The sequence below is a fragment of the Fundulus heteroclitus genome, unplaced genomic scaffold, assembly GCF_011125445.2.
Source record: "Fundulus heteroclitus isolate FHET01 unplaced genomic scaffold, MU-UCD_Fhet_4.1 scaffold_44, whole genome shotgun sequence".
Lineage (NCBI taxonomy): Eukaryota > Metazoa > Chordata > Actinopteri > Cyprinodontiformes > Fundulidae > Fundulus > Fundulus heteroclitus.
In genome coordinates, this window is record NW_023396857.1 from 2017333 (window position 1) to 2039722 (window position 22390).

Consider the following 22390-nt stretch of genomic DNA (forward strand, 5'->3'; position numbering starts at 1 on the left):
TAGTGTTGTGATTGTAGATGATGCCACCAAAAATGAAAAGAGACATAAGGAGCTATTTTAACACTCAGACAGTAAGTATCATAGGATGATATAAAAGGTTGTGTTACATTTAATCCTTTAATACTAAAAACACACTTGTATAATAGTAACATTATATGATTATAGGAAACACAGATATCCAGTAATAAAGATGCAGGGCAGCTTGGAGGTGAAGCAGCTGGCCTTTCAGTGATTCAGGTGATGTCTAATTGATTTTAATTACAAATTAAGGAGCAGCTTTTTATTTATATACAATATATATAGTGCTTATAAAATTTGTATTAATGTAGAAAAAAATGCTGCTTTTCTCTTTAAACGAAATGTCCCCTGATGCTCACGTCAAGTATAAAAAAATAGGGGCATGCATACTGCGTAGGACCAATGACATCAAACCAATGAAACTTGAGACCAGTAGTGTCCCTACCAAAGTTGAAATCAAACCTACGCCCATGCTTTATATTCATAATATTTTTATTTTTGTACTATGAGTTTATTTTCGTATCCCTTTGGCTTCATTCTCCTGACTTTATTCTCATAAAGAATAAAAATAATATTTATTCTTCTATATATCAGCCCTACCTGAGCGTCAGCACCAGAACTCACCTGAGAATTGGTGCCGACCGTCTCCTACCTTCATGACCACCATGGACCCTGGATCTTCTGAAGGTTCCTCCAGCAGCTCTTAAAGCTCAGATCATCTTCAACTGGTCCCTGGTCACAAGTTTAATGTTCTGTAAACGTGTCAGAGTGGGACCTCCCGTCTCTGTTCAGCAGCATTGTCATCTTAAAGACAATGTAGGAGCAGGATTAAAGACGAAAGGTTTTGCCGTATTTCTCCTGGAAGAAGTGGAAACCCAGGAATCCTGGGACTGGACCTCCAGGTTCTGAGTCGGACCTCCAGGTTCTGAGTCGGACCTCGGGGTGAACCTTTCCTGCTGGGAACACTCGCAGCTGTTTCCTGAATATTCTGCAGAACCATCTCATCCACAGAGCTTTGAGGAGATGCTGCTGTGACCCAGAGACTCAGAACCTTTTCAGTTCTGCAGCAGCTTCAGGTCCGTTCAGAACCTGAAGCTTCCAAGAATCTAGACATTCAGCCACTAACCTGTCAGAGGGAACAGAACCAGCATCTGGGTCCAGTCGGAGCAGAACACGGACTTTATTAACCGGGACATGCAGAGGATGCTTTGTGGTCCACATTATTACAAAGTGCAGAACTTTCCTAATTAATCTGGATTAGATGAATAAACGTCGGTTCTGGTTCTCTGGGTCAACAGAAAAGCGACCCGGACCCTCCTGGAATCTGTTAAAATGAAACGAGCCGGACTTCCTGATGAGAACCGTTTGATGCCTGAACGGGTCGGGTCCGTGAGCAGAACCGGTCCTCCTCCTCAGAACCTGCTCTGCTGAAACGATCCGAGCCGTTCGCTGATAAAAACTCGTTCTACTTCACCGGCCGGAGAGACGGGGGAACCCGACAGTCCCCGCAGCAGAACCATCTGCCTTCAGCGAGCAGAACCTCAACATCGGACCTAATAAATAATCTGGCAGAAGCTGAACACGAATCTTCATCCTGACTTCAGCTTTGGTCCAACTCAAAGTTTCTACATGATAAAATGCGGCCGTCCTACGTGTTGCTATGGTAACATGGACGGACCAGATTCCCTTTCTGTCAGTCAGACGTCTGTCCAACACCGAGCCCCCTTCCTCCTCCTCCTCCTCCTCCTCCCTCCTCCTCCTCCTCCTCCTCCTCCTCGGCTCCTCGGCTGAACAGCCTCCTGCTGAGCTTCTCCGGGTCGTTTGACGCCATGTCGCTGAAGTCCCTGAAGATGTCCTGGAACGTCTCGTCGTCACCTGAGGCACCAAACGAGAGGCGTCGGTTAACGAGGCGCTCAGCGGCGGCGGCGGCAGAGTTAACGAGGCGCAGGGCGCCGCCAGGAGACCGACCCGTGGTGCTGAAGACGCCCTCAGAGTCCCTCATCTCCTCGTTCATCCGGGCCATGCGCAGCCTGAAACACGCCCACAGTCCCAGATCAGACACACCGGCACCGACCACAAGAACCGAGAGGCTGCGGCCCAACAGAACCAGCGGGAAGCTCTTCCATTAAGCTCAGGTGTGTTAGCAGTCAGGCAGGTAAGATCATTTTATTCATCAGTGACTAATGGGACTCACAGAGTGACGATGTCAGCGTTGGCCGTCTCCACGGCGATAGCCAGCGGGTCCTGCCCTCGCTCGTCTACGGCGTACTGATTGGCTCCTCTCTTCAGCAGCAGGCACACCTGTCTGGTCGGACCAATCAGAGCGTGGCGTCAGCTCGTCGCGGCTCGTGAGAGCGGCTGGGCGTGGCGGCGTGCTTACCCGGTGTGACCGGCGGTGGCGGCGGCGTGCAGCGCCCCGCGGCCCCTCAGGTCGCGGTGGTTGACGTTGGCGCCGTTCTGCAGCAGGAACTCGCAGGCTGACAGCGACCCCTGCAGGCGGCAGACAGAAGCGCAGCCCGGCCGCGTTAAAACACCAGAGCTGCGAGTCGCTAACCGATCCGTTCCATCAGCTCATTTACGCGAACAGAATAACCTCCTGGTCGCCAAAAATAATGTAATTATGGTACTGAAAATACTTATTTCTATACTTAAATCATTAAAGAATGCTAAACTATATTGCATAGAAAATATTGAAGACTTTTCTGGAAGAAATTGATGCGTTTTAAATTCCCTCCATTGTATTTCTTGACGTCATCATCGGATATGCTCAGAAGTCCGGGAACATATTATTGCGTAACGTTTATCTGTATTGTCTAAATGCACTTTATTAGTTTTATTATTTGTTCAAACAGGACTGGAAAAATATATTTTCATCCTTAATAATAAGGTGAATTTTGTTATACAAATAATCTCGTACTAAAAATTTGTTTTATCAGAAAGTTAAAATTATCGATTAAGATTTTAGCGCCCTCTGGTGGAAACATCATAAACTAGAAAAGACACACACCCGTCATTATAGCAGCCACATTGTTTCTTTTTTTTTTTTTTTTTTTTTTTTTTTTTACAAAAACCGAACAGGGAATAGAACAAAGAACACATAAATAAACCAAGGCATACATTATTAAAAACATATATTAAATAGGAAATACACAAATGCATATGCAAATCAAATAAATGATTAAAAAAAAACCTGGAGAATTTCGAAATCAAATACGTTTCTATACTCCTATATGTGTTTATAGCAGGATTTTTATGTACTTTAAGAAATGGTGTATATATTTTTATTTCCCTAACCACAACTGGGATACATTTTTGCTATTAAAGAAACAAAAAATAATTTATTTTTATGTAATTCTGTTGTTTAATTTTTAGAATATGCAATATTTACGCAAATACAAAGATGTACAAAAAGAAACCCCCGCCCCGAAAAAAGACAAAGAATAAAAAAGTAAGAAAAACAAAACATCGCCTACTGGACGTTATTCTGTTGGCGTAAACGAGCTACCGGTACGGATCGCCGCTCTCACCCCGACAGCCGCGCCGATCAGCGCCGTGCGTCCCTCCTCCTCGGCGACGCTGCCGTTGACCTCTGACCCCTCGGCCAGAGCCGTCGCCATGGCGACGATGTCTCCAGCACACGCGGCCCGGTACAGGTGGAGCCCCGCCCCCTTCGGAGGCTCTGGAACACGGATCCGGTTAAAGGAGGCCCGTTGGAGCTCAGGGTTAAACGGCGGATACTTCACTGACGGTGGGACTTACGGGCGCCGTCCGAGACGCTGCGCCGCACGAACCTCTTCTCCACGTATTTGGCTCTGATCCACGCCTCCTTCTCGGACCTGAAACGGAGAGCAGCAGGTCTTCCAGCTGCTCCGTGGATCACAGATCATCTCCGGGAGGAAGAACGGCAGAAACAGGAGCGTCTCACCTCGGGCTGTCGGGTCCGGGTTTGACTCGTCCGTCCTCGGAACATCTGGCCTCGTAGATCCGATTCACGACGTCGTTTCCCAAAACACACAGCAGCTGCAGATCAAGAAGATCATGTGACGGCTTCAGGTGAGACCGTTAAACGGAACCTGGTACCAGGATGAACGCAGAACTTTTACATTAACAGGGACCGCAGATAAAAGCCGGCTAAGAGCAGCACAGCTGTTATCTGGTTTCTCAGATTTAAGCAGCTAAACTCTTCCTGGTTTCATCAGACCTTCAGATTATTCTTCAAAAACAGCAGCGAAGATAAACTACATCTAGTTTAGAACGAGAGAACGTGAGAACCAGTAGAACCTAATTCTGTTTCCTTCATGAAGACCTGAGGAGGAGAACCGCGCCGGCTCACAACCGGATCTTCAGTTTAAATGCTGCTAAATTTACTTATTTATTGGGTTTATTTAAACAGGACAGGAATAAAGTCTGGAAATACCACATTTGTCCTGACCTTTAAACTCATTTGAACTTTAATTTTCTTTGATTATTTATTTATTTAGCGAGTTTCTTTCATTATGCATAGAGGCATATATGATTTATAAATAATTAGCTTTTTCCAGGCTCTCCGGCGCCCGGTGGTGTTCTCCATGAATTATTGCTGTAAACTGCTTTCCGTAGCAGCGGTGGTGCTGCCGTACCTTGAGCTGCTCGTTCTCCCAGGAGTCCAGCGTCAGCGAGCGGATCTTGGACAGGTGAACTCCGAGGCTCCTGCGGACAGGTGAGGGAGTCACGGCTCAGTCACAGAACCGCCGTCGGTCTCATCGGCCGTTTACCTGCCGGCTCACCTGTGGATGCCGGAGCACTGGATGCAGACGGTGACTCCCAGGTTGACGGAGGCCCAGCGAGGTTCCTCCTCTCCGCAGTCGCAGCACCGCCGGTTCCCCGGGCCCCCGAGGGCCACGGCCAGCACCGCGGGCCGGTGAGAGGGCGGGGAGGCGTCGCCGGCACAGGGCAGAGGGGCGGGGTCTTGAAGTGGACCTGCCTGTGTGAGGCGAGCGTCGCTCCTCTCTCGGTAGGCCAGGTCGATGCTGCCCTGCAGGGCGCCCAGCCAGGCCTGCTTCAGCGGCTCCGAGTCGGCCTGCAGAGCGCAGCACCTGCACACACACACAGAGTCAGAGCCTGGCCCCGCCCCCAGAGCCTGACCCCGCCCCCCAGAGCATGGCCCCGCCCCCAGAGCCTAGCCCCGCCCCCATGACCTGGCCCCGCCCCCAGGGGCTGACCCCGCCCACAGGGCCTGGCCCCGCGCCCCCAGGGGCTAGCCCCGCCCCCCAGGACCTGGTCCCGCCCCCAGGGGCTAGCCCCGCCCCCAGGACCTGGTCCCGCCCACCAGGACCTGGCCCCGCCCCCATCCATCCGCACGGCGCCGCCTTACCTCTGGACGGACAGCAGCTCGAAGCAGAACCGCCGGTCCAGATGCTCGGCGGGCTTCACGGCACACAGGCGCAGGTCCTCGAACAGAACGGCGGCGTCCTCCTGCAGCGACACGGGTCCATCAGAACGGGTGGAACGGGTTCAGGACCAGAACCACGGCGGTCTGGACGGGTCACAGGTAGCTCAGCAGGTGTGTTCACCACCCACTGAGCTTCTGGGATCCCATGAAGCCCGGCGGTACCGACTCTGGACCAGTTCATGGAACATTTGGACTAATCCCCAAAGACACGGGAAGCAAGCTAAACGGATCAGAACCAGCAGAGTCACATGACCAACAGAGGGCAACGCCATTGGCTGAATGTTTGATCTCACACACAATCAGAGCTTTAAGATGAACATTAATCACCAGAGGGATCAGAACTCTGGGCTCAGCAGAACCTGGTTCTGAAGGAGTCAGCAGAACCGTCTATGAGTCAGAGGTAGAGGGAACATGCTGACAGGAAGACAGGGAAGGAGCTACAGATCCGATTTTAATCAGGTTAAGAGTTTCTGAACCAGAACCGAGCTGGAAGTTAACGTGCAGGAAACAGAACCTGAAGGCGACGAGAAAAGAATCTGGATTATTTCAGGATTCTGGACCCGGATGAGAAGCTGACCTTGTGGGACTTCCTGTAGACGAGCCGATTGTCTCGGATGGTGAACCAGCATCTGGAAGCAGAGGAAACACGGTTAACGGCCAAAGAGTCGGATCAGAACCAGCAGCAGCAGCAGGTCCGTACCTCTTCCAGGTCTTGGGTTTCCTCCTGGAGCGTTTGAACAGGTAGCCCTGGATGACGGCACCGCTGCCGGGACACGAGCCGACCATCTGCTCACCTGAAGCATCCTGAGGAACCCAGAACAGAACCGTGAGAGTCCAGGTGTGGCCCAGAACCAGCCGCTGGAGAACCACCGTCAGAACAGAACCTGATGCTACTGGTCCCAGTCCACCATCATCATCATCATCATCATCACTATTTCTACCATTATTATTATTATTAATATTATGATGATGATGGTAATAATAATAATAATAATAATAATAATAATAATAATAATAATAATAATAATAATAATAATAATAAAGGGGCCTTTCATTACACTCAAGGACACAGTAGAAAAAAAATAAAACCTAAAAAAAAACAAAAACAAAAAAAAATGTGGGGAGAGACACTGCGGATGTCAGAAGAATCTCTGCCAGTTAGACGCTAAACTAAGCCGGCGCTACTCTTCCAGGGCTCTGGGTATTTATGATGCCCAGAACTGGACCCAGAAGGTGACGGGCGGCGGTTCTGATGCGGTTCTGATGCGGTTCTGATGCGGTTCCTCACCCTCTGCTGCACCAGCAGGTGTCGGTTCTCCAGCTCCTTCCTTTTAGCGGCGCAGTCGGCAGAAAGCTGCGACAGCTGAGGAACAAACACCCAGACAGTTTGAGCAGAGGTCGCCCGACACACGGACCACCAGAACCGGGTCGGCGGTAAGAACCTGAGCTCCCATGGTCTTCATGCTGGGCTCCAGGTCCCGGAGCAGGTCGAAGCCTTGGTGGAAGAAGGTGAACTGAGCGTGGACGAAGGAGAAGACCTGGGAGCAGAAACACAGCTGAGAAACCGGGTCGGTGTTCTGGCAGCAGAATTACTTCAGGCGCTGCAGAACCGACTCACTGAGTTCAGCACGTCCATCTTCTGCTGCGTTTTAAAGGCGTTGAGCTGCAAAACAAACCAGAACCAGAGCTGGATCCTCAGGGAACTCATGCCGGGTTCACACAGCAAGACGAGGAACCGGAGTTCTGATCCGACGCCCGATCAGCGCCGCGTCTGAAATGATCGCACCACATGTTCTGCCGCGTGTTCCGAGTGATCGGGTCCGCCGGGACCGCTCTGACCTCAGATCAGGGACGTTCAGCATGTTGGATCGTCCTGACCCGATACGCCAGCGTGTGGCGCGTCCCGAGGACAAACGAGCCAATCAGAGCGCACGGTGTAACGTTTTCTCTCTAGTTATTCCTTGGCAGCCATTTTTATTTACCCTGATTATCGATTAACGAGTTCATATAAAGTTGATTGATCTCATCGATCGACTAACCATTAATTGATAAGCGGCCATTTTCACTTGTATCAAAAGCATCTTTTGAAGCGCTGATTTATTTAAACATGCTGAATTTTAACATATTTTAACAGCTCACTGGCTACCTGCATTAAACACTGACTGAATAAACTGGGTTATGCTGGTTTTCTCACACATTATATCGGTGTTTGGAAAAACACTTTTTCAGCGGATATTTTTCTGCTTTTACGCGTAATTTCCGGGGGTTTTTTCTGATTAAAAGACAACCTGTTTTCAATCTGAGAACAGAGTAAGAGACTTTTGTTTTGACTTGATAAAAAGACGTACTGATCATTTTTCACGGACTGTACATGTAAGGTAGGTTTAAACAGCAAAACTATACAGCATCCCCGTCATTCAAATGAATCATTCAGGCATGTTTTTTTAATAATAACGTACCTAATTACGAAGTTTGATGGAAATCTGATACTCCGCCGTGACGGTCTCTACCCAGGAGGTGGAGGCGGCTCCTAAACGCGGCGCTCCGGAGTCCTTTCTTGGAAATCATCACATTTCTGTCTGAAATCATTAAACTGGCCATGAAAATGGAATATTTATCGTCTGTTATCCACCTCAATACATTCAAAGTTTCATTTTTATATCTATTTCATTAAAAACATTATTATCCTTTTAATATTCTTTTTAATGTGTGCTTTAATTTGTAAATATTTTTCAGTTATTTCCAGTTCTGTCCATAATTGTGATTATCTTGACTTATTATCAGTCATAATTCTGCCGATAAATTTTTTATAATTTAAAGAGCTCTGTTTGTTAACCAAAAAGATTTAGCACTAAAAGTAGTTGGAAAAAATGTCCAAGTGCCTATATTATTAAACTTTTTATAAAATATAACAAAACAGGAAGCTAAAACGTCACTGAAGAGGATAAAATACGTGAAAATCAAATAAACCCATAAAATCCGTTTCCATCAGCTGAACCTTCAGCATCGTGTCTTTTTCTATCAGCTTTATATTTAAAAACAGAAGCGCATAACGAGCGTTTTGTGACGGCGTGGCTGCGCTAGAGAAGGACCGACAGCGCCCCCTGCTGGATGGGAGGCACACTACACTGAGCGGACGTTACCAGGTAATCGGATGAAACAAACTGATCTAATTAAGCGTTAATTGACATCATTAATTCATGGTAAGCCGATCATTGTTTGCATCCCTACCCTGAACTTTGAGATTTCCCGTCTGAACGCTCCTGAGTGAAACCTGCCGGTGTTTGGCTCGCCGTTTGACCCGGTATGTCTGCGTCTCGCGGGTTTTGAAAATCGGCCGTCTTGCTGTGTGAAACAGGCGTAAATGTAAATGTTGGGAAGGTTCCCCTGTGTGACCCGGCTCGTACCTGCAGACAGTAATCCAGGGCAAAGTGTTGGTAACACTTGCGTGTGGCGAGCAGCAGGTGGCTCGCCCGCTCGGCGTCGGCCGCTTTGTGTCGCGACACCTGAGCGTTCTTGGCCGCCGCCGTCTCCAGGTCGTCTCCGATCCGAAGGAACTCCTTCCTGGTGTCGGCCAGCTGGGGCAGGAACCTGAGAGACACGGACGGCAGGACGGGGTCAGGCCAGGGTTATAATGGCGTCACACGGAGACGTGGCGGCGGACACGGGAGCGACTCACTGCGAGCAGAGGTTGGTGAGCTGCTGGACGATGGCTCTCTGCGTCTGATCCAGCAGCATCTGAGGAGCAGGGAGGACCGGACGTTCAGTCCCAGACTCAACGTCACAGAGGAGGAGGAGGAGACGGCGGGAGGACTCACCGTGTGGAAGCTCAGCATCTCCTGCAGGCCCTGCTGGAACTGCTGCAGGCAGCTCTGAGGAGAAGCAAACAGGAAGTCAGGTTCAGGGAGGCGCCGCGGCCAATCAGAAGACAGAACAGAGCTTCCCTCTGACCAGCGAGGAGGAGACCCCCCCCCCCCCCCCCCCCCTCCTGGCGCTGCAGCTCCTCACCATCATGACCGGCTCCTTCTTCTGCTGCGACAGGAGTTCAGCCAGGCCGCCCAGGAACAGCTGATTGGCTGCGTTGTACGCTTGTCCCGCCTCCACCATCTTCCCGCACAGCTTCATCACCTGATTGGTCGGAGACAGTCAGCCGTGAGAGCGGACCAATCACGGAAGAGCAGGCACATGAGTTTGATGATTTATCGCCTCAGAAGGAGGAGACTCAGCAGCGCCTGGCAAAAGTATTCACACCCCTCGGCTTTTTACCTTTTTGCTTTCATTCCTATAATTTCACTGTTTTTCTGTTTTATTTTATGAGATTGATCTGCATAAACTAGTGAAAGGACTAAAATATAGATATTAAAAAAGAATGAAAAGACACAAAAACTGCGTATTTATTCACCCTCCTTTCCTATGAAAGTTCTAGAAAGTTCTGGTCTGACCCGTTCCCTTCAGAAGTGCCTAATCAGTGAATGAAGTCCAGCTGTGCGATCTAAGGCTCTCATGAGCTGTCAGTAGAACCTTTCCTGGAGGACTCCAGAGGTGCAGCAGATCTCTGATGTTCCCCTGGAGAACCACCAGCTCCATCGTCTGGTACCACAACAGACCCGCCCAGAGAGAACCGCCCACCAGAACCCCCAGACCGGGCCAGGAGGGCCTCCATCAGAGGCAGAACCCAGACCAGAGGTCACCCTGGAGGAGCAGAACCAGCCGTACGCTCCGTAGAACCGGGCTTCATGGAGGAGAGGCCAGAAAGAAGACGTTACTGACTGTTAGAACAAGAAGGGGGGGGGGGTTCTGCTGGCTGGAGCCTCTCTGGTCTTTGCTGCACATTAAAATAACATGCACCAGGTTTCAGGAAGGTTCTGCAGATAAAATGGAGCAAACAGTTCTTCCAGGGGAGTGAATACTTTTGTAAGGCCTCTGGGTCTCCAGCAGCAGGTGAAGGTTTAATGTTAGAAAATAAAAGCAGGTAAAGTTTTAAAGGTTTTGTCTGCCGGCTCAGGAGGTGGCAGTGAGAAACGCTCGGGTAGAAGCAGGGAGAGCCGTACCTTCTCCAGCTGTGTCTCCAGCAGGGAAACATCGGCCTCAAACTGATCCAGAGTCAGTCTGAAGGAGAAAACAGAGTCAGAATCAGCTGCCTTTGGAAGAGACGTTAAACGTTTATTAGTTTATGTCACTGAGGACATTTGTAGACCATCCAGTCACCTCTCCTGTTTCCTAAAGAAAGAAAACAGGCTTCCAACGAGGGGCGGGCGACATGGACTTTACATTTTATCACAAGATATTCTGGTTATGTTGTGATAACGATAAAAAAGACTATTTACAGATTCTCTGTGTCATTATCAGGTAACTGTGTGGCTGTGATAGCAAGTCAATTATTGCCCAATAAGCACAAATACTGTCCTTAAAAAAACATTTAAAAATGTAACATTAAAACTAAACTTTAAACCTGACTCATCAGGACACTAGTTACATAAAGATTGTTTTGTATTATTACATAACTGCTTTAAATTTAATTTTTTTAATTTATTGGGATTTATTTATTCTTTCAAAAAACCAACAGCTGGGAAAAAAACGGCAAAAATAAGTTTTGTGTGTTTTCCACTAGTTGGAATTTATCGTTGACAAGATAAATCCAAATTCTTATCACGACACAGAAAGCACAGAAGCACACATTGATCCAGTAATCTGTTATATATTAGATGGTAATAGTGGATGATCTGCCTCCCCTGATGATGTCACAGCTAACAGAACACCAGACCAGGTGTACCTTCTATGAAGAGAACAATGACAGAGAACAAAAAGTTAAAAGCTAAAATAACAACAAGCAATGCAGACTGGAGAGCAGTAGGAGAACTCAGCAGAGTGAGAAATAGACCCTGATGTCCTCCAGCAGCCTAAGCCTATAGCAGCATAACTATAGAGGTAGCTCAGGGTAACATGAGCCACTCTGACTAGAAGCTTTGTCACAAAGGAAAGTTTTAACATTAGTCTTAAAAGTAGACGGGGTGTCTGCCTCACGGACCAAAACTGGGAGTTGGTTCCACAGGAGAGGAGCCTGATAGCTAAAGGATCTGCCTCCCATTCTACTTTTAGAGACTCTAGGAACCACCAGCAGACCTGCAGTCTGAGAGCGAAGTGCTCTGTTAGGAACATACGGGGTAATCAGAGCTCTGATATATGATGGAGCTTGATTATTAAGGGCTTTATACGTTAGAAGGAGAATTTTAAATTCTATTCTTGATTTAACAGGAAGCCAATGAAGGGAAGCTAAAATTGGAGAAATATGATCCCTCTGGTTGATTTTCATCAGAACTCTTGCTGCAGCATTTTGGATCAGCTGAAGGCTTTGAACTGCATTTTGTGGACTTCCTGATAGTAAAGAATTACAATAGTCCAGCCTTGAAGTAACAAATGCATGGACTAGTTTTTCAGCATCACTCCTGGACAGAATGTTTCTAATTTTGGCGATATTCCTGAGGTGAAAAAAGGAAACTCTGGAAACCTGTTTAATATGGGATTTAAATGACATGTCTTGGTCGAAAACAACACCAAGATTTTTAACTTTATTACCAGAGAGCTTTCCAACCTTTTCCAGATGAGCTCATCTAATAAACACACCACCAGAACCACATCATCCGGACCGGAATCCCGCCTCCTTCACCTGATCTACTTCTATTTTCCACCCTGATCCTGACACCCACCTGGTTATCTGACATCCATCCGAATCCGTTACGGAACATTTCCTACCGTCTCCGCTGATATAAAAACTCCACGCTGGGTTTTTATCAGCGGCGCCTCAGACTGCAGCTCTTACCTGTCAGGTGTGCTGGTCATCATCTTGAGTCCGACACCTGAATTAACCTAATTTATCTGTAACATCGGACTGAATAAAACCAGAAGTTACCTGAACTCAGGTGAGTCCTTGATGCACTCCTCAAAGTCTAACAGGGGTTCCATGACGTCACGCAGGCTTCCGGGTAACCTCCCCGAGTTTCAATAAAGTTTAGTCAACATCCTAACCGTTAGTCATCAGTTAGCATGTTAGCTCCGCTGCAGACTCCGCTCGTTTCCGGTGATTCGTTTCTTTAAAATTACACTCCGTGCACACAGACCCGCACTAAACCGTCCGGAGATCCCGGTACGACCTGCATACCCGCTCGGTAAGGATAATACCGGAGCTATATCGCGTTTCGGTTGTTTTATTCCCGTGACAGCTGCGCTCCCGTCACAGAACCCGGTTTGTTTAGTGTCGGCTCAGCTGGAGAAACCGGAGAAAGCGCGACGCCCCGCGGCGGGGAGTGGAACTGCACCCACTGCGCGCCGGTAACGCGAGAAAACTAATTAAATTCATAATATAATTCAGAAACGCTTCTATAATTTAAATACTTTTTCTTATGTAAATTTACAAGACAAATTTCAAGAGTTAATCATACCAAATCAAATCAATATTTCATATATTCTTATATTTCATCTATATCCTGATATTTAATGCAAATAATTACTTATTCAATTACGGAAAACAAGTCCAGTTGCTTTTTTTTTTTTTTTTTTTTTTTACCTTTTTTTGGAATTAATTATTCAAAATATTCCTAAATCTTGTTTTACTGTAACTTTTATTAAATCATGAAGGATTTCAATAAGTTTGAACTCTATGAACTGTATTATTTTATACCAAAGTTTTCTTCCATGTTTTGATTTACCTGTTTCATCATGCAGTATCACATGAAATAATAAATTATATTTGTAATTGCACTTTGCATTTTGAAATATCATGGTGCTCCAGGATAAGAGTATTAAAAGCAACAAGACAAAAAAATACATGAAATACTGTATATATCCATCTTTCTTGAGCTTAAAATCTTTTCAGGATTTTTTTTAACTGGCTCATCTCAGAAAATTATTTATCTTTTCATCTAATCTTTTTATTTTTTATGTGCTCTTAATATCCTTGTAATTCTTAACTAGGTTTTCTACATGTCTTTCAAATGAAATGATTTCAACATATACCCAGTAGATAAACTTTAATACCTAAACCCTTATTGGAACATCCCCAAACGCTTCATCTGAGCTGATAGAACCCTCACAGGAAATGTGAAACACACGAAGAGATAAAGAAAAAGATTTTATTATAAACCAAAGGAGACATGCAGACGTATCGGGGCGATGACGACGCTTCTGAGCGCGCTCAGTGGCAGATGGAAACCAGGATGACGGTGACGTTGTCGGCGCAGCCTCGCTTCACCGCCTCGCTGGCTAACTGCTGACACGCAGCCTCAAAACGAAGCTCCTCCTCCGTCACATCCTCCCTCTGCTCCACGCTGGCCTCCTGCAGGAGGAGAGAGGTGCTTAAAAAATCCACTTCCTGTCACAACAGAGTCCCATCAGAGCAGATTTACAGCTTTGAAAAGAAGACGACACCTGGAGGACACTGAGCACAAACTTGACGGCTTCATCGGCTGAAAACACTTTGAACAAACCGTCACAGGCCAGGAGGATGAACCTGCAGACAAACACAGCACCTGTCAATGGCAGCTCATGTGACCAGGGACACCTTCCTGGTGTTTAGAGCTAGGAACATGATCTGGATGGTGACAGGAGGCAGCAGACGGTTTTCAGAGACCAGTTCATGCCCACATCTCTACGCCGACCTCCAGCTGATCGTTTTATCTGTCAATTGCTTTTCTTTGGTCCTCTCCACTGTCGCTTCATGCATGCTCAGTATGAGGGATTGCTGCAAAGATGAGCGTTCACACTGAGCCTGGTTCTGGTTCTGCTGGAGGTTCTCCTCCCTGTTAAAGGGGAGTTTTCCTCTCCACTGTCGCTTCATGCATGCTCAGTATGAGGGATTGCTGCAAAGCCATCAACAATGCAGACGACTGTCCACTGTGGCTCTACGCTCTTTCAGGAGGAGTGAATGCTGCTTGGAGAGACTTGATGCAACCTGCTGGGTTTCCTTAGAGAGGAAACTTTCTCACCAACCTGGATGAGGTGAAATGTTGTGAATTGGCAATAAAATAAATCTATCAAGGCTGGGCGATAAACGATTTAATTGATTAATTTGAATTTAAATTTTACTTTGCTAACGAACCCTTCGGGGCTTCCATGAAGCGACACTGAATCTATGTTTAGGAAAATATTGGAAAGAGGAGAAACTTTTTCCCAAAATATGAGCCACTTTAATTTATACAAACATATAGAACAAAAAAATCTTCAGCTACTAAATGCACCGTTAAGTTAGACATGATTGTCTGCTACGTTTTCCCTTGAATAACAAATAACACCAACAGTTAATAAATGCAAGACGTTTTATAAGCTTTTCCCTTTGGAATTGAACTCATAACTTGGTAAAATTATCATGGCTTCATTTTACATATTTGATTAATTGTTATAGTGCTGAAGGGGGCGCTGTGTTGGACATAATGTCCACCTTCCAGATGATTTAGATTTCTTTATGTGTCTTTAGAGGACATATTAACTGATTAACAGCAGCGGTCCCGGTGCTGAAATATCAAGGTTTACATGTGGTTCTGGTTCTGAGGGTCCAGGACAAACGGCTCAGTTTGTTGTGAGCTGTAAGTCTTGTCAGGTTTAGGTTTTTAATGATTCTCTCTGCCTGTCTGATGAAGAGTGATGCTGTGGGCTCCTCTTCCTCTCTCATGTGCCGTTAACCCGTCATGGCCGCCTCCTGCCCACCCGGCTGTCAGGGACTCTGAGCGGAGAACCTCTGCAGCTGTTCTTGCCTGTCATTGGCTGTGAGCTGACACCTCCTCACGTCGGGCGTTGAAATAACTCCGCAGCGTTTGTACTGACCGTCTCCGATGGACCGGGACACCTCGAGGACGCCGAGCACACGCCCGTCCCTGTGAGACACCAGAGAGACACCCGCAGGTTTTAGCTGGACGAGGACAGGACTCCAGGTGTTCCTGGGCGGTGACCCACCTGACGGTGCCTCCCGCTCTCTGGATCCTCATCCGCTCCTCATAGATGGTCGGGTTGTGTTCCTTACTGAGAGCCAGAGTGACCGACTTCTTCTGCCCGTCTGCGACCGCCGCCTCCAGCCGACACAGAACCGCCTGCGCACACACAGCCAAACTGCGCATATCACCCTGCTGGACAGGCACGTTTATTTATAAAGCACTTTACAGTAATGAGACGATTCAAAGTGCTGAACAGGAAACGAGGAAATAAAACATTACAGAAGCAAGAACATAGCAGAGAACATAGTAGCAGGTCAGAGTTGGACTAGAAACTAAAACATTAACATTTAAGGGTAGCTCCATGTTCTCTACGTTCTTAGTCTTAGTGAGGACTTCAGAACCGGGTCCATGTTCTCTACGTTCTTAGTCTTAGTGAGGACTTCAGAACCGGGTCCATGTTCTCTACGTTCTTAGTCTTAGTGAGGACTTCAGAACGGGGTCCATGTTCTCTACGTTCTTAGTCATAGTGAGGACTTCAGAACCGGGTCCATGTTCTCTACGTTCTTAGTCTTAGTGAGGACTTCAGAACGGGGTCCATGTTCTCTAAGTTCTTAGTCTTAGTGAGGACTTCAGAACCGGGTCCATGTTCTCTACGTTCTTAGTCTCAGTGAGGACTTCAGAACCGGGTCCATGTTCTCTACGTTCTTAGTCTTAGTGAGGACTTCAGAACGGGGTCCATGTTCTCTACGTTCTTAGTCTTAGTGAGGACTTCAGAACCGGGTCCATGTTCTCTACGTTCTTAGTCTTAGTGAGGACTTCAGAACGGGGTCCATGTTCTCTACGTTCTTAGTCTTAGTGAGGACTTCAGAACCGGGTCCATGTTCTCTACGTTCTTAGTCTTAGTGAGGACTTCAGAACCGGGTCCATGTTCTCTACGTTCTTAGTCTTAGTGAGGACTTCAGAACCGGGTCCATGTTCTCTACGTTCTTAGTCTTAGTGGAAGGACTTCAGAACCGGGTCCGTGTTCTCTACGTTCTTAGTCTTAGTGGAAGGACTTCAGAACCGGGTCCGTGTTCTCTACGTTCTTAGTCTTAGTGGAAGGACTTCAGAACCGGGTCCATGTTCTCTACGTTCTTAGTCTTAGTGGAAGGACTTCAGAACCGGGTCCATGTTCTCTACGTTCTTAGTCTTAGTGGAAGGACTTCAGAACCGGGTCCATGTTCTCTACGTTCTTAGTCTTAGTGAGGACTTCAGAACCGGGTCCATGTTCTCTACGTTCTTAGTCTTAGTGAGGACTTCAGAACCGGGTCCATGTTCTCTACGTTCTTAGTCTTAGTGAGGACTTCAGAACCGGGTCCATGTTCTCTACGTTCTTAGTCTTAATGAGGACTTCAGAACCGGCTCCATGTTCTCTACGTTCTTAGTCTTAGTGAAGACTTTAGAACCGGGTCCATGTTCTCTACGTTCTTAGTCTTAGTGAGGACTTCAGAACCGGCTCCATGTTCTCTACGTTCTTAGTCTTAGTGAGGACTTCAGAACCGGCTCCATGTTCTCTACGTTCTTAGTCTTAGTGAAGACTTTAGAACCGGGTCCATGTTCTCTACGTTCTTAGTCTTAGTGAAGACTTTAGAACCGGGTCCATGTTCTCTACGTTCTTAGTCTTAGTGAGGACTTCAGAACCGGGTCCATGTTCTCTACGTTCTTAGTCTTAGTGAGGACTTCAGAACCGGGTCCATGTTCTCTACGTTCTTAGTCTTAGTGAGGACTTCAGAACCGGGTCCATGTTCTCTACGTTCTTAGTCTTAGTGAGGACTTCAGAACCGGGTCCATGTTCTCTACGTTCTTAGTCTTAGTGAGGACTTCAGAACCGGGTCCATGTCCTCTACGTTCTTAGTCTTAGTGGAAGGACTTCAGAACCAGGTCCATGTTCTCTACGTTCTTAGTCTTAGTGAGGACTTCAGAACCGGGTCCATGTTCTCTACGTTCTTAGTCTTAGTGAGGACTTCAGAACCGGGTCCATGTTCTCTACGTTCTTAGTCTTAGTGAGGACTTCAGAACCGGGTCCATGTTCTCTACGTTCTTAGTCTTAGTGAGGACTTCAGAACCGGGTCCATGTTCTATACGTTCTTAGTCTTAGTGAGGACTTCAGAACCGGGTCCATGTTCTCTACGTTCTTAGTCTTAGTGAGGACTTCAGAACCGGGTCCATGTCCTCTACGTTCTTAGTCTTAGTGAGGACTTCAGAACCGGGTCCATGTCCTCTACGTTCTTAGTCTTAGTGAGGACTTCAGAACCGGGTCCATGTTCTATACGTTCTTAGTCTTAGTGAGGACTTCAGAACCGGGTCCATGTTCTCTACGTTCTTAGTCTTAGTGGAAGGACTTCAGAACCGGGTCCATGTTCTCTACGTTCTTAGTCTTAGTGAGGACTTCAGAACCGGGTCCATGTTCTCTACGTTCTTAGTCTTAGTGGAAGGACTTCAGAACCGGGTCCATGTCCTCTACGTTCTTAGTCTTAGTGAGGACTTCAGAACCGGGTCCATGTTCTCTACGTTCTTAGTCTTAGTGAGGACTTCAGAACCGGGTCCATGTTCTCTACGTTCTTAGTCTTAGTGGAAGGACTTCAGAACCGGGTCCATGTTCTCTATGTTCTTAGTCTTAGTGGAAGGACTTCAGAACCGGGTCCATGTTCTCTACGTTCTTAGTCTTAGTGGAAGGACTTCAGAACCGGGTCCATGTCCTCTACGTTCTTAGTCTTAGTGAGGACTTCAGAACCGGGTCCATGTTCTCTACGTTCTTAGTCTTAGTGAGGACTTCAGAACCGGGTCCATGTTCTCTACGTTCTTAGTCTTAGTGGAAGGACTTCAGAACCGGGTCCATGTTCTCTACGTTCTTAGTCTTAGTGAGGACTTCAGAACCGGGTCCATGTTCTCTACGTTCTTAGTCTTAGTGGAAGGACTTCAGAACCGGGTCCATGTTCTCTACGTTCTTAGTCTTAGTGAGGACTTCAGAACCGGGTCCATGTTCTCTACGTTCTTAGTCTTAGTGGAAGGACTTCAGAACCGGGTCCATGTTCTCTACGTTCTTAGTCTTAGTGGAAGGACTTCAGAACCGGGTCCATGTTCTCTACGTTCTTAGTCTTAGTGAGGACTTCAGAACCGGGTCCATGTTCTCTACGTTCTTAGTCTTAGTGGAAGGACTTCAGAACCGGGTCCATGTTCTCTACGTTCTTAGTCTTAGTGAGGACTTCAGAACCGGGTCCATGTTCTCTACGTTCTTAGTCTTAGTGGAAGGACTTCAGAACCGGGTCCATGTTCTCTACGTTCTTAGTCTTAGTGGAAGGACTTCAGAACCGGGTCCATGTTCTCTACGTTCTTAGTCTTAGTGAGGACTTCAGAACCGGGTCCATGTTCTCTACGTTCTTAGTCTTAGTGGAAGGACTTCAGAACCGGGTCCATGTTCTCTACGTTCTTAGTCTTAGTGGAAGGACTTCAGAACCGGGTCCATGTTCTCTACGTTCTTAGTCTTAGTGAGGACTTCAGAACCGGGTCCATGTTCTCTACGTTCTTAGTCTTAGTGGAAGGACTTCAGAACCGGGTCCATGTTCTCTACGTTCTTAGTCTTAGTGAGGACTTCAGAACCGGGTCCATGTTCTCTACGTTCTTAGTCTTAGTGGAAGGACTTCAGAACCGGGTCCATGTTCTCTACGTTCTTAGTCTTAGTGAGGACTTCAGAACCGGGTCCATGTTCTCTACGTTCTTAGTCTTAGTGGAAGGACTTCAGAACCGGGTCCATGTTCTCTACGTTCTTAGTCTTAGTGGAAGGACTTCAGAACCGGGTCCATGTTCTCTACGTTCTTAGTCTTAGTGAGGACTTCAGAACCGGGTCCATGTTCTCTACGTTCTTAGTCTTAGTGGAAGGACTTCAGAACCGGGTCCATGTTCTCTACGTTCTTAGTCTTAGTGAGGACTTCAGAACCGGGTCCATGTTTTCTACGTTCTTAGTCATAGTGAGGACTTCAGAACCGGGTCCATGTTCTCTATGTTCTTAGTCTTAGTGAGGACTTCAGAACCGGGTCTATGTTCTCTACGTTCTTAGTCTAAGTGAGGACTTCAGAACCGGGTCCATGTTCTCTACGTTCTTAGTCTTAGTGAGGACTTCAGAACCGGGTCCATGTTCTCTACGTTCTTAGTCTTAGTGAGGACTTCAGAACCGGGTCCATGTTCTCTACGTTCTTAGTCTTAGTGAGGACTTCAGAACCGGGTCCATGTTCTCTACGTTCTTAGTCTTAGTGGAAGGACTTCAGAACCGGGTCCATGTTCTCTACGTTCTTAGTCTTAGTGGAAGGACTTCAGAACCGGGTCCGTGTTCTCTACGTTCTTAGTCTTAGTGGAAGGACTTCAGAACCGGGTCCATGTTCTCTACGTTCTTAGTCTTAGTGGAAGGACTTCAGAACCGGGTCCATGTTCTCTACGTTCTTAGTCTTAGTGAGGACTTCAGAACCGGGTCCATGTTCTCTACGTTCTTAGTCTTAGTGAGGACTTCAGAACCTGGTCCATGTTCTCTACGTTCTTAGTCTTAGTGAGGACTTCAGAACCGGGTCCATGTTCTCTACGTTCTTAGTCTTAGAGAGGACTTCAGAACCGGGTCCATGTTCTCTACGTTCTTAGTCTTAGTGAGGACTTCAGAACCGGGTCCATGTTCTCTACGTTCTTAGTCTTAGTGGAAGGACTTCAGAACCGGGTCCATGCTCTCTACGTTCTTAGTCTTAGAGAGGACTTCAGAACCGGGTCCATGTTCTCTACGTTCTTAGTCTTAATGGAAGGACTTCAGAACCGGGTCCATGTTCTGTACGTTCTTAGTCTTAGTGAGGACTTCAGAACCGGGTCCATGTTCTCTACGTTCTTAGTCTTAGTGAGGACTTCAGAACCGGGTTCATGTTCTCTACGTTCTTAGTCTTAGTGAGGACTTCAGAACCGGGTCCATGTTCATAGTCACCTGGTGACATGGTGATGTAGAGCTGTGTGTCGTCTGCATAGTGATGGTAGCTGATGATGTTTATGATCTGAGCTAGAGGAGCATGTAGATCTAGAACAGGAGGAACCCAGGATGGAACCTTGGAGAACCCCACATGTGATTTATGTCGTCTCTGCTGTAACGTTACCTACGGACAGTAAAGTCTCACCCTGCTGTCCCCCAGGCTGGCAGCGTACACCGTGTCGTCCACCACCAGAACACAGGTGGCCGTAGAACCGTCCTTCCAGGCCGGCTTCCTGTTCAGAGAAACGGGATTACTGCTCAGCTCTGAGGCTGCTGCACGTCTCTGCGGTTCTCTGCGGTTCCGCCTCAGAACCAGGCTGATCTTACTGGCTGGACGCTTTCTTCAGGAAGTCTTCGTCTGTCTGCCGGAACGTGTCCAGGAGACACTTCTTCAGCAGCCTGTCCAGATTCTCGTTGTACCCTGAAACAGAAACATCTCTTCAGTCCTGCAGCTCCACGGCAGCGGAACCGGCTTCCCAGCGGGGTCCAGACCCACCTGTGGGGAACCTCTTGGCCAGGTTCAGGTGAAGGTTCTCAGCGGCGAATCGAGACGCCCGAGCGCCGCCGTGACCGTCGAACACGGCGAAATACGAGACGCGAGACCTGCGGGACAAACGGACCCAAAAGAGACAGAACCTCAGAGCAGGACAGCCGAGGAGACGCTGTTATTTCTCTGATAACAGAAGGACCGTTAGAAACCCTGGAGAACCAGAGATCTAGAACATTCCAAAGTTTACAGACTCCAGAACGGGTCGGCAGTTTGGACCTGGACCGTGAGGACCAGAACCAGGCGGGGGATCTTACACGTGTCCCGGCAGCGACGACAGGCAGCTGCTCATGTCGGGCAGCAGAACGTGGGCGTCCTGCATCTCGTCTCGCTCCCCCCGCCTCGCTGCCACGTAGCCCTTGAGCCTGGGCAGACCTGCAGGGACAGGGACAGGGACAGGGGACAGGGACAGGGGGACAGGGACAGGGGACAGGGACAGGGGGACAGACAGAGTGGGTCCGGCTGCTGCCTCGCCTCGTCTACTCGTCTGGCGGCGTTGGTGAGAGCAAAGGAGGAAAACAAACATTGTGCTGGAACAGCTGAAAACCTTCTCTACAAACTTTCTTGATGGCATCCTTCGTCTCCTCCTCCTCTTCCTCCTCTTGCCTCCGTTTTAACCTTCTGGCCTCCTCCTCTTCCTCCTCCGCGGTCCGCGGCGGCGGAACCGTGACGGAACCGGCTGATGGAGCTGGAGACCGAATAGACGTTTTAAAGACAAGAACATGGTTTTGGATCCGTTACCTAAAAACCACGATCTCCTTCCTTCACCATGAAGCTGTCCAGGCGGCGGTTTTAAGCCGGTTCTGGAGGGAAGGAGTCTGGGTTTGGACCCACATGGTCCATGTTTATCTGCTGGTGTTTCTAATTCTGCAGAACCATCGCTGCTTTCTGCTTCAGCTGAACCCAGTTTGGTTCTGTTGGTAACAATCATTTTATTTCTGCTGCTGCAGCATCAGGGGTGTTAATTCAGCAGAACCCAGCCTGGTTCTGGTTCTGAGCCCGCAGCACTTCCGCTCCTGCTCTGCAGATATTGCATCTCTTCATCAGGTTCAGCAGAACCCGATCTGGTTCTGGGTCCACATCGCCCCGTATCTGAGCAGCTAACGGTCTCGGTCACTGTGGACTCACCGGAAGTCTGTGTCGGTTCTGGCAGGTCGTCGAACAGGTCCATTCTTCCCCTGGATTAGCCCCACGGCTAACAGGCTAACAGCTAACCTTCAGTTCGGTGCCGCTGTGTGAGTGTGCGCGTGAGAGTTCTGACTCGGTCCACGAGCAGGTTAACCCAAAGTCCGGTTTATACCGGTTCCGACGGTTAAATGGCGCACAGCAGGACGGGTTCGTCTGGATCTGCCGCAGCGTCAGTCTGCAGATCAAACTGAGCGGTTAGCATAAAGCTAGCAGGAGCTAACACACGTTTCCGGTCATTCATTTCA

General features: G+C 47.9%; 2 protein-coding genes across 7 annotated transcripts; both read right to left on the reverse strand.

Moving 5' to 3' along the window:
• Positions 1-1179: 1179 nt before the first annotated feature.
• zgc:162872 (BAR_ACAPs and ArfGap_ACAP domain-containing protein) lies at positions 1180-12835 on the reverse strand. 3 transcript variants are annotated; one of them, XM_036131517.1, is made up of 21 exons: positions 12360-12834; positions 10501-10558; positions 9458-9577; positions 9268-9321; positions 9132-9187; positions 8857-9040; positions 7068-7112; positions 6892-6987; positions 6738-6812; positions 6150-6253; positions 6027-6078; positions 5372-5472; positions 4785-5093; positions 4638-4707; positions 3944-4038; positions 3778-3854; positions 3546-3697; positions 2399-2508; positions 2213-2323; positions 1987-2048; positions 1180-1893 (listed from the first exon to the last, which is right to left on the reverse strand). In XM_036131517.1, the coding sequence occupies exons 1-21, from the start codon at positions 12410-12412 to the stop codon at positions 1712-1714; spliced, it is 2166 nt and encodes a 721-aa protein (XP_035987410.1). In that variant the 5' UTR covers positions 12413-12834; the 3' UTR covers positions 1180-1711. The 3 variants fall into 3 exon arrangements, 2 of the variants coding, with proteins under 2 accessions (XP_035987410.1, XP_035987409.1); XM_036131516.1 differs by having other exon boundaries at positions 9129-9187; positions 12360-12832; XR_004929412.1 differs by lacking the exon at positions 1180-1893 and having other exon boundaries at positions 2213-2319; positions 9129-9187; positions 12360-12835.
• Positions 12836-13564: 729 nt separating this feature from the next.
• ilkap (integrin-linked kinase-associated serine/threonine phosphatase) lies at positions 13565-22390 on the reverse strand. 4 transcript variants are annotated; one of them, XM_036131525.1, is made up of 10 exons: positions 22086-22390; positions 21505-21645; positions 21215-21332; positions 20907-21013; positions 20738-20831; positions 20556-20643; positions 15395-15528; positions 15196-15315; positions 13874-13955; positions 13565-13781 (listed from the first exon to the last, which is right to left on the reverse strand). In XM_036131525.1, the coding sequence occupies exons 1-10, from the start codon at positions 22126-22128 to the stop codon at positions 13641-13643; spliced, it is 1068 nt and encodes a 355-aa protein (XP_035987418.1). In that variant the 5' UTR covers positions 22129-22390; the 3' UTR covers positions 13565-13640. The 4 variants fall into 4 exon arrangements, with proteins under 4 accessions (XP_035987418.1, XP_021164570.2, XP_021164571.2 ...); XM_021308895.2 differs by lacking the exon at positions 22086-22390 and having other exon boundaries at positions 21482-21625; XM_021308896.2 differs by lacking the exon at positions 22086-22390 and having other exon boundaries at positions 21518-21577.